General features: G+C 36.1%; 1 protein-coding gene across 1 annotated transcript in view; it reads left to right on the top strand.

The window, feature by feature from the left end:
- MALRD1 (MAM and LDL receptor class A domain containing 1) overlaps nucleotides 1-18,113 on the top strand; it is a 234,685-nt gene that overhangs the window by 19,021 nt on the left and 197,551 nt on the right. The window contains exons 7-10 of the mRNA XM_036396321.1: nucleotides 1,398-1,555; nucleotides 8,040-8,132; nucleotides 10,304-10,511; nucleotides 17,966-18,112. Coding sequence (XP_036252214.1) covers nucleotides 1,398-1,555; nucleotides 8,040-8,132; nucleotides 10,304-10,511; nucleotides 17,966-18,112 — 606 coding nt within the window. The remainder of the gene's footprint in view (nucleotides 1-1,397; nucleotides 1,556-8,039; nucleotides 8,133-10,303; nucleotides 10,512-17,965; nucleotide 18,113) is intronic.

Raw genomic sequence — 18,113 nt, 5'->3', positions numbered from 1 at the left:
CATTCCCTAAAGTAGATTAAGCATGTTATTTTGGATACAGACTCATTCTGGATGCTCCATAGGACTTTGGTTTATCTAGAGCACAGCACTTGCTTTCTTGTCAAAAAATCGTGTCAACTCCTCTTTGCCCTGCTTTTAAAGACTCAAGTACATGAAAGGAAAGAGAGGAAATAATAATTATCTCTGGGCTCAGATACTAATATTGGTTGGTTTAAAATGGCATCAGAGAACTCTGAAGTTAGATAAACAACTGGTAGCATATCTTCTACTATTTCACATTTCTTTTATGCACAAGATAGCAGTCACAGACGTGTAGATGCTTTGTTCATGTCTGTGAAAGAGAAATCTGGATTTCATCTACAATATTTTCCCATATAAAGGATAGTTGCTGTGGCATGAAGCTATAAGCTTAACTCCAAGGAAATTTCAATAATATATTACAGTGTAAACCATTGCATAACACAAGAGTAAACAGGCAACAACAAAAGGAAAAGAACATGGTCCTTTATGAAAATGAGCATTTTTCTTGTGAAATGACACTTTCTTCCTTCACCTTGAGATTGTGTACCATTTGTATCTGAGGTAGGTTTTATTTAGAGAAATAAAAATAGAAACTGCAGACCTAAAACCTTTAATCAGACCTTGTTTATTATTTTAATAGTTGCTGCAGAAGGCAGCAAAGTATTCAGTGACTCAGGATGCAGAAGAAAGAGCTGATATATTTAGTAAAAAATATTTAGCCTTTTTATTTCCGAAAACTAATAGACACTGTTGAGGGGATGGAGAACTCCTTAGATCTCTGTAGGAATGCTTTTATAAGGGCCAGTAGGTCAAGCAGAGCATAAATTGCTTTTCTACTTCACATGGAAAGACAATATGCTTCCAATGTTTTGTTGCAGAAGTTCTGTCTGAGGAGTAAAGACCTTGATTACATGGTGGAGATGTGACTGCTTCTTGCAGCAGTAGTGCAGATGACCTTTATTTCCTTGGTTGTTTTTTAAGCATTGCTGTGAAAAGCATATTTCCTGAAAACAACAGTGGGAAGAAAGCCCAGTTTCCACATATATTTGTCATTAGATGTTGAATGGCTGTAAATGTGAGGAGGATGAGCTGGGACTCACAGGTTTAAGCACGCAAATTAAAACTTTGAGCTACTATCAACTGATGCAATTCATGGTTGCTGGGGCTATCTGTGAGTAAAATAAAGATATATATATATTTATCTATTTAATAGGAAATAGATGATATCCAAGTCACATCATCAGCATGATGATCAGATTTCATTCTTGCTGGAATGGGTCTGGTGGAATTACATGAGAGTAGTTCTTATTTTTAACAACTGAGGAAAAAAAATTTTGTGAAGAAGTGACGTTTTTGTCCTTTCCTTTTTTCTTCAGGCCATTTTGAGTGGTTAGAAGCTAATGACAAGGCATTATATGAAAGGGCCCATCTAAACAGCTCCACGTGTAATTGCTCCAGCAAGAATTGCCATTTCCAGTTTCATTACTCCATGGCAGATAGCAGTGTTCTCAAGGCAGTACTGCTTATGAACCAGGTAAGTAGAAAAGTGGTCATTTCCAAAAGGTAAAGGTGTGGCAGCCCAGGTGTTACCAGACAAAATGCAAGATGCACCTGCTGCTGCATGCCTGTCCTCTGAGTCAGTTTGTGCAGAAACTAACTTGGTTACTGGTTTTCCAGTAATTCCACTGGTCTGTGCAGTTGCAAAACCTGAGTGTTCACCATCTCACCTATGAACTGATTTGATGGACGAATGTTCTGCAATAAGGCTTCAAGGACAAACCCAGCTATTACAGAATTAGATCAATTGCAGATTTCGGGGGGAAAAGCTATAGTAACAGCTTTTCTAGCCTTCTTACTGTTATGGAATTAAGAAAATAGGTTCTTTTGTCTATGGAGACATATTAAAAAAGTTGTTGATTCAGGATAGCTGGAAAGTTCTTGATTAAACACCTGCTTTGTTTTGTCCAAGTGTTAGAGGAGTAATTTTTCTATTCTTCTACCAATTAGTAGATAAAAGAGCCCTGCCAGAATGAAACACAAATGTCAGTTGAGCATTGGTAACTATTTCCATCTTTCTTACCTCCCCTACCTTGTGAGACTTTTTACTATTAGGATGTTCTCTTTTGGAAGTCTGGTTTGATAGGTTAGAATTGATGCTTTGCACTGCTACTTCATGAAAACAAGATCAGTAGAGCTGGTCTCATTCAGTTAATGGCTCTCATATCTTGATGCTGGAGGTGAATTCTTATCACCCAACAATATACATATTTAAATTTTAGATCCACTTCATTCACAAAGATTAGAAGCTAAAAATCCCAAAGTATAACACAACCAAAAGGCCTTAAAATTAGGACAGGTAATGAAAACAATTTATTTCTTTCTGATTGTGTCTTTGAATATTCATGAAAGCAACTCCAGGCTTTTGCTCATGTTTCATTTATAAAAGCCAGTAGTTGTATTTTTCTATGACTGTGTCAGGGAATTGTAACATAATCAGTGTTCTGGTCAGAATGCATGGATTTTTGTGCCATAGTACTTGCCAATAAATCCCCAGGTATGACACTCTCAGCAACCTTGAGACAGAATAGGAATATTGATTTCAGCAGTTCACCTAAGCAGCATCAATGGACCCAATTCAAGAGTTGTTTTTCCCTGAAAACAGAGCAAATTATGTAAATGAAAACCATAAGAAAACTGACATATGACATTTGAGTTCCCATAGAGATAGGAGCCTAGATTGAATTAATTGATAAACTGGTCCTTACATGCTCATTAGAAGAACATTTTCTGGCATTTATTACATCAGTCCCCTCTGTTTCCACAGATTCTCTTAGCCCTTTTATGTTTTAGTTATTGAATTTCTCCTTCAATCAGAAGTGTATTTATTGCACAGAGACTTATTTAAAGATGATGTGAGTTACTCATACTGCAAAATTTGCCAGAAAAATCTTCAGGACCATAAGCTTCTGCTGGTAGCTTCAGGAAAAATAAAACAACATACACACTCATGTTTAAGACTTCTTAAAATGAAATGAAGGGAGAGTTGGCTTTTTCACATTTTGCTACTGAATCATTAGGTTGTTTTAGAAAGACAAATGAATCTTCAAAACTAGCCAACAGTAAGTACCAGAAGTGAGGGTTGCGTGCTTATTCTGACCCTGGAAGACAACAGGGCTGCTGTCCTGGAAGCTGTCATTCAAAACAGCCTCTTTATTTTGTGTACCTTGCAGTTTCCTGCACATCCTATCGCTATATTTATTGATCAAAGCCTCTTGTCTTTAAATAACTCTTGCTAAATCTCAGCACTGACAGGCCCAACACCCCTGGAGACTGGATTATACCCAATGTACAGTTTCAGTACTGTTCTTAGAGGCAAGTGACACAGATGTTATAAATTTATCCCTGGCCTTCCTCACTCTTTCAACAGAGAGAGCAAAGATAAGTGAACATATTTTCTAATATAGACATTGCGGTATCACTCAGAAGACCCGTTGTTTACTTACATTTGCTATGCAGTCCATGATAATCTGCAGCTTTTCCTCTATTCTTGCTGGCTTGCCAAACTACTCTTCATTAAGCACTACTGCATTTGACTATTTGATTTTTCTTTCTTTATTGTGACTCATATATCTTTGAACTCTGCCTCATTGGTTTGGAAACTGGTTTCTGTATACTGAGATGATTTTCAATGCCAATGTTGTCCTTCACAGTGCTTGTAATTCCTCCCACTACAGTATTTTCATATTGTTTTAAAATTTACTTTTCATCTGACTCTCTACACTCTCCAGTGAGTTAGTCAGCACTATAATTATATCAGGTTCTGGAACAGACCTCTGCAGAACTTTATTATAATTTTCTTTTAGTTTAATAGAAAACTATTGACATCTCCTCTTTGAAATAAGCTCATATTTCTATTTGCACACACATTTTACAGTAATTTCATTGCACCAAATCACCACAATTTTTTTAAAGCATGTGGTTTATGAGATTGTTTAAAAACCTTAATGAAGTAAAATAACTATTTTTTCAAGTCTGTTTATGATTAAAAAAAACCCAAACAAACTACACAGCTAAATACGACTTGCTCCTCTTCAGAATCAGCTAATAAAGGTTCCTCAGTTTCTAATTCTCTAGCTGCTTACAAGGTTGCTAGAAATTTGTTCTAGTGTCTTAAGAGTTGTTCAGCATCTTGGCTATAATTGCATATTCTGTATTTATCCCTTAGCTGCCATATATGTTCTTTGTTCTCCCGATTGTCTGATTTCCTACACATTCTCCTCAGTTCTCAGAGCTTGTTGATATTAAAATATTTCTTCCAGTATGCAACCTTTACTTAAAAAGGTGATTCCATTCCAGTTTTAGTACTTCTGGCTTATATGTGTTTTTTAACATTATTTGTCTATTCTAGTTCATATTTGAATTTCCATTTAGCAATATTAACTGTTCTACTAACATAAAATATTCACAGAATCATGGAATGTCCTGAGGTGGAAGGTACACACTAGCATCATTAAAATCCAACTCCTGGCCCTGCACAGGACACCCCAAGGGTCACACCACATGCCTGAGAGCATTGTCTAAATGCTTCTTGAACTGTCAGGTTTGGCGCTGTGACCGCTTCCCTGGGGACCTGTTCCAGTGCCCAACCACCCTCTGGGTGGAGAATCTATTCCTAATATCCAACCTAAACCTCCCCTGACACAACTCAGGCCATTCCTTCAGGTCCTGTCACTGGTCACCACAAAGAAGAGATCAGTGCCTGACCCTCCTCTTCCCCTCCTGAGGAAGTTGTAGACTCCAATCATGTTTTACCTTAGTCTCCTCCAAGGTGAACAACCCAAGAGACCTCTGCTGCTCCTCACACAGCTTCCCCTCAATGCCCTTCACCATCCTCATGGCCCTCCTTTGGGCACTCTAACAGTTAAATGTCTTTTTATATTGTGGCACCAAAAACTGCCCCCAGCACTTGAGGTGAGGCCGCCCCAGTGCAGAGCAGAGCAGGACAATCCCCTCCCTTGCCCTGCTGGCCATGCTGTCCCTGATGCCCCCCAGGACAGGGTTGGCCCTCCTGGCTGCCAGGGCACTGCTGGCTCAGGTTTAACTTGCCATGGACCAGGTCCTTTTCCATGGCTCTGCTTTCCAGCATCTCATTCCCCAGTTTGCACATTCAATTAGCAAAATTAGTCTGTTAACTGACTGATAAATTTTAATATTTTCAGTAAAAATGGAAACCAAATAACATCATGTTGAGTCTATCACTTGCTGTTCATTACTTTTTTGTTACTCCCTTTAAATAATGGGCTTATTTTTCTTCCTTTTATTGCCTTAATCTTTACATCTTTTATGGCTTTAAAAGATCCAGAAATTAGGCAATAAAAGATGATTTCAACTAATGCTTATACATGCAAGTATATTTATATCCTAATGCACTAAAATTTTTCTGTGTGTTCAACAACACTTGCAAAAGTCATGTGAGTACACTCCTCTGCAGAAGGTAAAGTTGATTAATCATTGTGGGGGGAAAAATAAGCTTTTGTTGCAAATTACTCTCTGGAAAGAGAAGTAGGGACAAAATAATGGGTGCAGTTGCACAGCAGTGCATGTATCGAAAGAGAAATGTCAAAAAAATGATAAAAATATTTTATAGATGGAGACCTTTATAAAAAGTTGTGATTTCTCTTCCATCCTTCAAATCTGAGTGGCATTATGTCAGAAAAAAAAAAAACATTGTGGGGAAAAGGAACAATTCTTGCCCATTTTAGCTTTACAAAAGGTTGTTTATTGATAGTAATATATCACAGTAAGGGGAATAGTGTAAAGTTGTCTTGAGCAACAGCTCCCCTGCATCACCAAAATAAATCTTGAAGGAAAGTACTGGAAAAACAACACCTTCCATATTTTGGAGGAAGGCTAGTGACACAAGGAATGTGCTAGAGGGGTTAACCCATTTGTAGCAAAGAGGTGGAAGAATAGGACAAGCAGGGTGAATACTACAAGTACTGTGAATAAGGGAAATGATATTTTTGACTTTTTAGAGCTGTATAAAATTACAGGGTAAAATCTGCTTAAATACTCTTTCATCTGAGGAGTTTTACAGCTTTCGGTGTAAATAAAAGTCGCAGAAGGTCTAGCTACTGTACAGAAAACTCAAGTTTATTGCTACAAGCTATTTACTACTGCTTTAGTAAAGCTAGCTTGGGAGAAAAATGGCCATGGGGCTGGGTTTCCAAGTTGTTATCTGGATGTGAACAAAATTACAGTATCAAGGTGCATCCAGTCAAATACTCAGCAAATACAGTGCTTCCCAAAAGATATACAAATGTGTTTGAAGGGTTTGTACATGCAGGTGGGGAGGGAGCATGTTAAATAAAAGCAGAAATTTAACCACAGGCTATGGTTTAAGGTTTTAAAACAGGAAGGTTTTAACCTTCCATGCAGTGTGGTTCCAAGTACATCATCCTTTTCTGTGTATCATATGTGCCTAAGATATGATTAGGCTGAAAGATGTCCTTTGGAAACGGAATTATTTAGTAAAATGAAGTAAGTTTTACACAGAATGAGGTGTTCTCAATATTGAAAGACTTTTGCTGAATATGTCATGTAAAGAATTGAACGAATACATCCTATACTAATGTAGAAACTCGCAGCTGACTTTTATTTCTGAAATCAAGTATGCCATGTGATCTCTTCTGTCATCGAGTGTTTGAAATTAGTGTGTTGCCTTGGCCTTGTCTTGCAGTTATCCAAAATTTATTTTCTTTTTTTTTTTGTGATCTTTGAACACATGTTCGATGGGGATTTAATCTTCCAGCTTTGCTAATATATCAGAATGGCCATGGTAAGAAAAGAGCACTAATTGTCTGTACATCACAAATCATTTCGATGTTCTTCTGCTGGCTCACAGCCTATCAAGCAGTAGAAAGCACATTTCTCCTCTCTTTTATATTATAAAACAGAAAAAAAGATAACTGTCCTTGTCTATAGTACTGATAACATTTCACATGCCTATCGTAACCCCTTTTATTAATCTCCTGTAAGATAAATTGTTTTTATACTCTCAATTTCTTGTCATACAAGAGACTCTCCATTTCTCTTATCCCGCTTTGCATCATTTTCTGAACTGCCACTAATTCTGTAATATTCTTTGTGGAAAAGGTATGACCAATACTTTGCAGCTTCCTAAAAGGAGTCTCAATATTTGATATTTTTAATAGTGAGTCGGATTGTATGTATAGCCTAAACTTTTCCTGCGGGTTTTTTCTGTCTTTTTGGTTTTGCTCTATTTTGCAACTGCTTCTTGAAAAGATTTTGTGTGGGTATATAAAGTTCAAATTTCTTCCTTCTCTCCTTTATGCCTCAGTATGTTCCAAGCGGGATCATGACCAGAAGCAGAGCGAGTGTGAGATACTTCTGCCAGATTATTGAATCAAAAGGGCTTGCATAAAGGGAGCCTTACCATTTGTAGCACTCTTCCTGTTACCCTTAGGAGGTGGAATTAAAATGGGAGGATTGAGGTAATTCAGATCATGAGTAAAAGTTGTTAGGTGTTACTCTGTGTGCTTGCTTTACAGATTTAAAAAAAAAAAATTAGCACAATTGACTGGGTAATTCTGGCAGACCCAAACTTCTGTTCTAAGAGAACTAAATCTAATTAATTACACAACATAATATAAGCAGTTATTTATGAAAAGGAACCTTATGTTGAGAACACCATGGAAACATATTGTTAAATTCAGCAATAACATGGCTTATTTTACATATTAATTAATGTTAATTCTACCAACTCAACTCCTGATAATTGTATTATTAGTCTGTTTAGTCACAATGAACATGTGTTATTTCCCCTCTCTTCAACAGACCTCAGTGCAAAGATTGCAAATGAATATGAGAAGCCGTATTTTTTCACATAGAGTAACTTTTTATATGGTGACTGTTTGGCTGGGAGATGAAAAGATGGCCTCAATAGCTTCTGGAGGAACAAAAATTATCTTTGTTACATTGTTTTCTACATTTTACAGGAGGAGCATATCTTGTGGGAAAGCAACATCATGACTAAGAAGGAATGGGTCAAGGTGAATATACAGCTACCAACAGAGCTAGAAAATATAAAGGTAATGAATGAAAAAGGCTTGTGCTCAATTTTTGAAGATCCTTTGTTGTTTGTAAATAATCTAGGAAGCCTAAAAATTTGTTAAAATTGTGTGTATATTGAATGTCTTGCTATTTTTTCATTTCTTCAATATGAGTAAATCTCTGGCTGTACCTCAAGAAAACATCTACACAAACATGACACACAGAAGCTGCTGCATTTGAGTAATGTGCAAGAAAATGAATCCAAATCTCATCTGACTCTAATTAGTCATCTGAGTCCAGCTCAGGAATTGCCAACTCATTTAAATGTATATATACCGTTAAGTGATATGATGTTAATGATCTTTGTGGAACTTCAGTGAAATTATGGAAACCACTATTTGGGAAGATACCTTCTCCTTGAAATTTCAGACGCAGAGATAAATGCTAAATTGCAGCTACTTAATTTTTATATTAATTTACACATTTCCATTTTAAGTAACTTTCCATTTACAATTTTTTGTAGTTCTGTAAGTAAACATCATCTTGTACTGTTTCAGCAATCAGCTAAAAGGACAAAAAGTAAGCCCACTGCAGGAATTGATGTTTTGACAGATGTTAGAATGAATGCATTTAAGTAAGTTAGTAGGTTCTAAGTGTGTGCTGTTGCCTGTCTCTCCTTTTCCCATGAGCACAATTTTGAATAAACAAGTAGATGTGTAATTAAGTTATCTGTAGTATCTAAAATTAAATATGCATCTGTTTAGGTTGTATATATATGAATAGGAAGCCCAAACTGTGTATTCTTGTGCAAAAACTGCAAGGATCCCTTGCACTTAGGGAAGGAAACATACTGTTTTTAAATTTGTGCTTATTTCATATTTTCAGCACAGCATTCTTTTTTTTTTTTTTTGAAAAAAGGTAGAGAGAGCATGGAAGCATTAGATGACTTTTGTCATTTTGAAGAAATTTTCTCTAGTGGAAGACAATGACCTATATAATTCATGTTTTAGAAAGAAAAATGCCTCTTGATTTCACCCCAACCTAATTCCCAGGCTTTAGGGAGTGTGCTAGACCCCTCTGTTTATGCCCCAAATCAGATCTGTTCCACTTTCCTTCTGTTTTGTCAGATACTCTAACACAGTCCTTTCTGACCCTTGCACATAACTGCTTTCTGAGACTCACACTTTGGTCATGTCCCAGCCTGGGAAAACCCACAAATCCATTTTTATTTATTCCTCCAACTCCTGCTCTTTTTTCTCAGTGCTTTCTTTTATTGCCATCCTAATCTTTTTGATTAATCCAAGCTTTCTTCCTCCTGCTTACTGCTCTAACTCAGGTAAAAGAAACCTCGAGAGCACAAATGGGATAATTTCATTGCTTTGAGAGCCAGCAGAGCTGGGCTGCACCATGCCCAGGAGCAACAGATGCTCCTCTGGAATTTCGTTGCTATAAATCAGCTTGTGCTAAATCTGCTCAGAGCAAGGGAACTCTGTCAGAGAGAGAAATGCTCCTTGAATCTCTGTGTCCATGTCAAGAGCAGTAAAATAAGCAGGGGGAAGGCACAGGCCCAGGATTGGTGTGTGATTGTCCAAATAATTAAAACATTGGCATGGTTCTAGAAAGGTTTGACCTAAGCAAATCGGCCACCTCCAATCCAGTGCCCAGAACAGTTCCAGGACTGCAAGCAGGCAGGGACCAACCCACAGCAGAGACTGGGTGCATGTATTTTATTTTATGTGATGAAACAATTATCCATTGTTAAATTCTGCTATGCCAACTGGTGTCTGAGGACAGTCCCCAGCCCAATTTACACACCTAAAAATTGAAATTTTCTCTTGAGGATCTGCAAAATGAGCTATTGAAGACACTTCAGAAAGGAAGATTGAGTCTTTAGATATTAAATTTCAGGACACCTTTCTAAAGCACAGGGGCATTACTAATTTTTAGCTAAAGGTTTATGAGACTAGGAATTTTTCTTTAAAATATACGTTTTCTTTTTAACTTCAGTCTTGGAATTCATCAAACTTCAGCTTAAAATTTTCCATAATTTCAACCTGAGATAGGCATATAAAATTTCAAATTCTGGTTTGAAATGTATCAGAGTTTTGCAATGGAAATTATGAAGCACTTTTTACACCTAGAACTTTTTTTGTGCAAATAGAAATCGATTTCACTCCGCTGTTTGTTAATGCAAATATTTTATTGACAGCTTGTGTTTAAAGGAGAACTCCAGAGGAGGGCAGGTTTCATCTGCCTGAGTAGCATCCAGCTCCTGGATGCTGCACCATCAGAGCCAGCAGGTTTGTGCTCCTGGGAAGACCCTCCCTGCAGGGATGGGCAGCCCATGGCCCCCGGATCAGCCTGTGACTCTCACCGGGACTGCCCTGGTGGCAGCGACGAGGACCCAGCCACCTGCTGTGAGTGAACCCCATTGCTTTAGGGGGACAGCCTGCTGAGGAGTGCTGTGAAACCTAAACATTTCCCTTCAACAAATCCCTAGAAAAAATATATTAAATTCCTATGACTTTTTTTCCCCAAAATATTTAATAACATACAGGTTAGAGAAAATGTTCATAGCATTTTCTTCTTTCCGTTGCTTTGTGTTCCTCTGTCTGGCCTCATCATCATGTTTTAGATACAGCTGGTAATTTATTTAATAATCTGCTAAAATACAACATTTACTGTGTTTTTGCTTAAATATATTCCCTGTATACCACTTTTATAACCCTAATTTGCAAGGGAATGATATCTGCCTTGGGATTTGTTCTCTGAACAGTTTTCTCATTTAGACTCTTTGTGAATTACTGTCAGAAAATGCATTAAGTGACATTATATTTGCACTATGATGCAAATCACCACAAAAACGTAGTTCAGAAGCTGCATCTTCATTATATTTGCAGCTGAAGGTAAGTTTGTTTAGAAACCATGGTTTCTACTGTACAATCAAGACTAAAAAGAAAATTAAAAAATTACTGAAAAATGTCTGTAATAATTCTGAATAATTTTAGATCTCCAAGTGAAAACGTCTTTAGGGACCCTATCACTTCTAAAATTAATACTGTAGGGCATGCATAAAGTATGTATGTTTGCCTGTGGTAGTAACACTTAAATATGTGTTTAACCTAAACAATGTACACATATTTAAGATACCAGTGATGATATATATTGCTGCTGGGAGGTGCCAATTAAAATTTTGTGTATTGCTCAAGGTAGCAGGATTAAAAACACTGATAATATTTTATTTTCTAATTCCTTGATGAGACTTCAGGAAATATTTGTGACTGCAAGCCATTTTTTTAACTCACAGTCAGAATACTTAATTTTTTTCAATTACTTAAATAACCATGTGGGAACTATCTCTGAAACAAGTAGTATGTGCAAATGCTGAAATAACATTTTAAATAGGAAGGTATATATTGTTTTATCTCTGGGTAGAATCTAAGCAAACGTGAAAGTCTGTAAGGGCACCCTCTCTGAGAGCTCTTTTTGATTTTTACAAGGCTTGACCCTATGCTGTGTCTGTCCTACCTCCATGGGTAAGAATGTGGAGAGTCCTTGTAAGTTCTTTGGGAGGAATGGAATGAAAGTGAATTGTATTTTCAAAGCTGGACTTTATTTCTCAGCAATTTAGCCATCCTACTTCATAACAATTAAAAAGAATTGTGGTGCAGAGCAACTGGAAATAAAAAAAATAATTTTTAGGTTTCAAAAGATCATGAAAAATAATTGTTGCAGTTGAAGGGAGCTTCTAATCATACTACACAAGATGAAACTGAAGATAACTCCAAACACTTACAGGCCTGTGCCTCAGACACTGGACATTTAAGTTAGGTAACCAAAAGATTAAAAATTACCTAGATCTAGTCAGTCTTTTAAAGATCACAGTAGATTTTTTGGGAATATTTCCTCTGTTGTGGTGATGTTGATGGGTCAGAAAAATGGAGATTTGTCACAAGAAGGAAATGTCAGAATGACCCAATGGTCTCAACACTGTCCTTTGTGGAATCTCCAGAGTTATGATGTTGGGACAAGGAATGATGAGAGCCACAATCAGTGCAAAATGTTCTTCAAAATCTCTGCCTAGTTCTCCATTGTCTGCTGCTGCTTCTGCAATTAACTTTGGTTTTTCTACTGGTGCTGATTCTCCACTAAGTCTCTTCAAATTAAAGAAAATATGACACTCAGTTGAAACTGAGGAATAGGGATTGTTTGCTTAACTATGTGTTGAGATATTCACAGTTTGAAGAGGTATTATTTCATTGGAGCAATGCACAAAAGTATATTCATCCCCCAAAAAGAGGGTGGAAAAAGGTTCTTTCCTGAAGTATAATACTAAAGTAGTTGCTTATTTCTCTGACTACTGGCTGAGAAGAAAGAGCACACAAAAAAGTGCCATCTTTAAAATAGCAATAACTATTGTTAAAGTTGGCCCATTTCAATGGATAATATTGTCTTGCATGCTTCCCACACTCCTTTTCAGGAAAGACAGCCCTAATGGAATATAGCTACTCAGCAGTTTGATCAGCTTAGAATCTTTCAGACACTTTCTATAGTATTGAGGAAAAAAGGCATAAAGAAAAAAATTTTTTTTTGTCCTTTGTTCTTTTATTCCCATTATATCAATTTTCCACAAGATCTTGATATTGTCCTCCATGATGTTTAGAGTTGACTATATTTATTCATATGGATTTTCAGTAAAATTTCCTATCTGGTACAGTGATGCATGTTTTAGCCTTTATTAGGTCTTTTAGCATCTATCCTTGGACACATGCTCAGTAGTTTCCTTTGTTGAAGTGTTCTCAGGTCCTGAAAGAGCTGACAGATCTGCTGTTGAGCAAAAACAATGGCAGACAGCTGGTACTTAATGTGAAGGATTCCCCTCCTTTAAGAATTTCTTTGTTTCATTATAATAAGGAACTTAAAAATAGTGTTACTTTTTGGTCATGTTGATTTGACATGAGTTGTGTTATAATAACAGAATTTATTACAAGAACAAACATAAATATTTTGCTCTTCCTAATCTTTCTGTTTAATCTCTGCTCATTTATATAAATATATATCTAAGTCCAGGAGACTTAAATCTCAAAAAGCAGGAAATTGTTTAGGAAACACTTATGTATATGAGTAACCATCTTTATTTGAGTTGTTAAAATCTATGAATCTAATGGAGTTATGAAAGTACACGAAAGTACAGATTTTTCTATTAAATTCTACATTTTCATTATGTCTTTTCTGACACCTCTTATTTGTGATCACTTCTAAATTTTTTATTTCAGTGAATGATAACAAATTATGAAAACCTAGTTAATATATTTGAACAGAAAGTGAGAAGCAGGACTTGGATAATTTAAAGGACTATAAAGATCCCTTTCATGCTGATGCCTTTTCTTTATTTCCCACCCAATATAAAGAAAGTTTTGTACTAAATACTGTGTCAAATAACTAATATTTCAAACACTAAACTTATCATTATTTTACATGATTTATACATAACCTTCACAACACTTATAAACCCATAAATACAAATGAATCAGTTACTAGCACTCCTTGCAGCTTGGAAACAAGTCTAGGAAGCACTTGCTATTTTCAAGTAATATCACACTTTGATGCAGTAGTGTGTCTTGAAATTACCTGCTCATCAGCATCCATGTAAATTCAAAATTATTGTGGGGTGGGGTCATCCAACAGGTATTTCTGAAAGAGGATCACTTCCATTTGGCTTAATTAGAAGCTTTCTTAAATCAGCCACCTTTGCTTCTGCTTTTAATTCAACACCTCTGGTATTACCTTAAATATTCTCAGCTTTTCATAGGATTTGTATAATTTATGAATATGGAATATGTAGAATGAAGGAAACCTGTATAATTTTAAAGGCATGTAGCTTTTACAGCATTTCATTTACAGTACAGCAATTTACAATTGCAAATCCTTGCAACTTTCCACAGCAGGTGAGCACAGACACAAATATTTTTATTATCATTCAACACTGAAGTGGAAAGAGCACTTAGTCTGAAACATTACTTTTACTAAACATTTGTGCATTTTCTGTGACACTGAATTTGCCTGAAATTTTCAGTCTCTGTTCATTGATCTCGTATGTGCATGTGGAGAGCAAGAAGTTGCACCCATGGTATTTTCACAGACTTTGCTGCTGACCAGCACTGTGCAGCACTGCCTTTGTGTTTCACCAGAGCAACTCCAAGCAAACCTGATCTCTGCAGACCAAGGGTGGACACGAGATTCTCTTACACTCTCTTAACCCTAAGCCAGGGAACTGAGCCATTTCAGAATGATGTGAGGCCACCTCACCTATGAGAGTTATGAGTCATCTGTCTAATGACTTATGACATGAGGAAGGTCAGGCTGGATGATCTGTGGCCATCTGGGTTTAATAAATAGTAAAGGTATTAGGTAAATAAAATTAATCACAAACCAATAGTGAAAGTGCACAGGCACTCAGAAAGAAGGTATATGTGTAACCCTTCACTTTCACAAAATGACATTAAATGTTAGACAGAAATGAAAAAATATTAATGACAAAGAAGTTCTTTGGTTTCTGTTCATAATGATAGTTATTACCCCAGATTCCAAAACCACTTTGGTGCTGCCATACTGAATGAGGAGAGCACTCTCCTCATTCTCTACTGTTGTTCAGGGAAACACCAACCTGATGGAGGGACCAACTGAGTGTCCCCATTCGTGTTCATTTGGTTGAGCTCTCAGAGCAGGACTGAAAACCTTCATGCACTTGCAGGCCAGCAATGATGAAGCAATAAAACAGCCTAGTTAACAGAACTGCTTTTTTTTACCCTGGGAGGATCATGAGGAGATGGAATAAATAGAATAAGCTAGTCAAGGAAAAAAACATTCCCGTTTCACCTCCTAGTACTCTTTAAATATGTGCTTTTTTTCCTGGATTTTTGGGGGGCTTTCTGGTTGTTGTTTTTTGTTTTTGCTGTTGCTGTTGGGTTTTTTTTTTTCTTTTTAATATGTTGAAAACTGCTTGTATTCATCGAAAAATATTTTCAGTGTATTTAATGGCTTTAGTAACCTATGCTTATTCTTGAAACTCAAGAAGTTTTTGGGGAACAAGATTTTTTTTCCTGGCTGCATCATTGGATTTTGTAGAAATGGTGTAATAATTTACTCCTTCATTAATTAAGCCATACTGATGTATTTACATAAATTTAATAAAAGAAAAATTCAAATTTTTCTTACTGTTAAAATGAAAGCAAATTGTTCTTTCCTTTCTATTTTCATTTCCGTTCTGCCAAATTATAAAGATAAAGGTCTAAAATAGAGAACTGACTTATTTTCCACTCAAAATGTCAAAAACGTATCTGCAGTTGGAGTCCATTGAAATCCTTCTAGTGAAATATAAAACATAAGCTCTGGTGCTGAGAATTCCAGAAGGAAGGGATAAAATATATCAGAAAAGAGTTTTACGTCAAACTTAACTGCAGCATGACTAGTCAAAAACTATAGGCTGTCACTTATTTTCCTACTATGGATAGAGAAAGATTATCTATAATCCCTTGAAGGTTCAGATAAAAATGCTGAATTTTTGATAGGAAAGGCACATTTCTTAAGGTTGATTAATGTTTGAGGAATGAAAAAACACACTGAAAAACTCTCTTACTTGGATTTGGGTTTTGGCCAAAGCACAGAACTTTTCTTTCAAGCTTGATTAAACATTTACAAGCACCCCTTAAATTTTTAGAATTAGGTAGGGATAAAGTTTAAGTTTGACTGTTAATTTGGACAAGTGCATTTCACTCACAGGCAAGATGTTCTACAACATATTTACACTTTTACACTTCCAGATACTGCATAGGGGCAACACTTGGGTTTGGTAATTGACTCTGGTCAGTGTTTCTGCATAACTGGGCGTTTGTTTAGAGTTTTAAATTTCAAGTGAAAGGTGGAATAAAAACCATTTAGCATCTAAAGTGTGGTGAGCATTACCATATTCTATTTCCTCTTCACTACCCAAAAGAAAAAAAAAACCCAAATCAACCATCATCAGCAACAAAAACCAAACCCAACCACAAACATCAACCAAAAAACACCCCAAAGTGCACCACCATGAATGTTCTTCCTGCCTTTATAATTGTGTTCAGACTTGAATAAAGTTTGAAAAAATGACTGGACAAAACAAATTTCATTTGGGATCATGGTTTGCTATGTATGCATGTCTTTTTTTCCCCCACTGCTTATATATTCACCCTAAAAAGGGTTATTTATACATTTCTTTCTATATCTATAGGGTTAGAAGGAATTGTACTACAGGCTATGAATGTAAGAAATGCTGATTTCACCACACCTCTCGTCCTATTGAACAGCAAGGGCAGTGATGGTCTCTGATCATACAAAAGCTGTTGTTTTTATCAGCATAACAAATCTTGAGGTCCCAAATGCCTCCAGTTAAAAGACAACATTAATTTAAAAAATGTTTCCATGCTAAGTACCGTTTAGAGCTGTAACATAATAGTTATTAGTACTATCTTGATCTTAGTTTCATATTTAAACAATTATTTTAACTCATTTTATTTGGTGCCTACAGGGTCATTTATGGATGTCTTTTTGGATATTCCTGTGCAGGCACAACAGTCAGCTGTTTATGCAGAAGACCTTTTGTGGGGTTTAGGGAGGCCAGGAGACAGAGATATTTAAGCAAAGAATGTTTGTCTTTTTGTGTCACATTGGTTCTCTCAAGACTGCTTAGCTAAGGAAAGTAAAATGTCTGGATATAGTATTAATTACCAAAACAGCTTAGTCTTGGATATCAATTTGCATATTCAACCTTAATGTACTAGCAATTGAAGTCTAATTAAAAAGATACCTTGTGAAAATCATGAAAATTTAATCAAATAAGTTAACCAAGTTTCATTTTAAACTAAATATGCTGCACTAAGCAGAAAACTATGCACCATCAAATTTTAATGTATATGGTGAACCCAGATAAGAGACACTGATATTTGTGGTTTATTTTCTACCTTAAGATTTAGCTGCTCAAATAACCTCTATAGTACTGGGGAACTTTTACTATTTAGCTTTGCTACAATGGTGCTTAAAGAAAGATGCATTTCATTTTGGTTTTGTACAATCTGAAAATTGGAGTAATATGTATGATCTTTTCTGAGGCTGATATGATCAGATAAATGTGCTGTGGGAGCAGCAAGTGACAAATACAGTTCTAAAATAATGGTTGCAATTGCAATAAGTGACCCCAGGAGTTAAGTGTAGGCCTGGGGAAGCTGTTCTGGACCAGGAAAGAAAACTCTGGGTATAAAAATTTCCTATCAAAAATAATTATTTGTACTCAGTCAATGTAGGAGTGTGTGAAATTTTTATACAATTTAAATTGGTCTAATCCATACCAACTGAGAAAATCGTCTTTCACTTTGCAATAAAAATTTCTAGGCAATCTGAATAATTGATAAATTTAAATCTCATTTTCAAAAATAAATTAAACGAAAGCTTAATTCATCTTTGCTTTCCATATATTTTAAGGCCTAAATGTATTTGATTTTTCTCACATGTTCATAACTAAATTACTAGTGCAATTCTTCTTTAAAACATATTTAATATTATTTTATAATATGTCAGCAATCTATGTACAGTTCTTTACTATGTTTATTCTCTTATAGGTAGTTTGTTTCATGGTTCTGAGTTTGATTAAAAAAGGAAGGGCCTGCTCAACCTGTTACCTGTATTCTAGAACTAATTATCCCTCTGAATAACCTGCAACATATTTTTGCTTTTTCAACACTCTAAGTACATCTAAGTACAAAACAGTCAGAGTTGTGGCATTAAACTGTTGCATCAAGTTCAACTTATTGATCCTCTCTTGTTGTTGTTCTTACCACAGCTAATTACACCTTATGTGATTTTGAGACTGACCTTTGTGGATGGAAGCCACTGAGCAAAGGTGATGCTGACTGGAACATAATGAAAGGACAGGCTCCCTGGGGCAGAGAACTTCCTGGCAGAGGTCATACAAATAATATGGGCCATGG

The sequence above is a fragment of the Molothrus ater genome, chromosome 1, assembly GCF_012460135.2.
Source record: "Molothrus ater isolate BHLD 08-10-18 breed brown headed cowbird chromosome 1, BPBGC_Mater_1.1, whole genome shotgun sequence".
NCBI classification, from domain to species: Eukaryota; Metazoa; Chordata; class Aves; order Passeriformes; family Icteridae; genus Molothrus; species Molothrus ater.
This window is presented reverse-complemented; position numbering and strand designations above follow the sequence as displayed.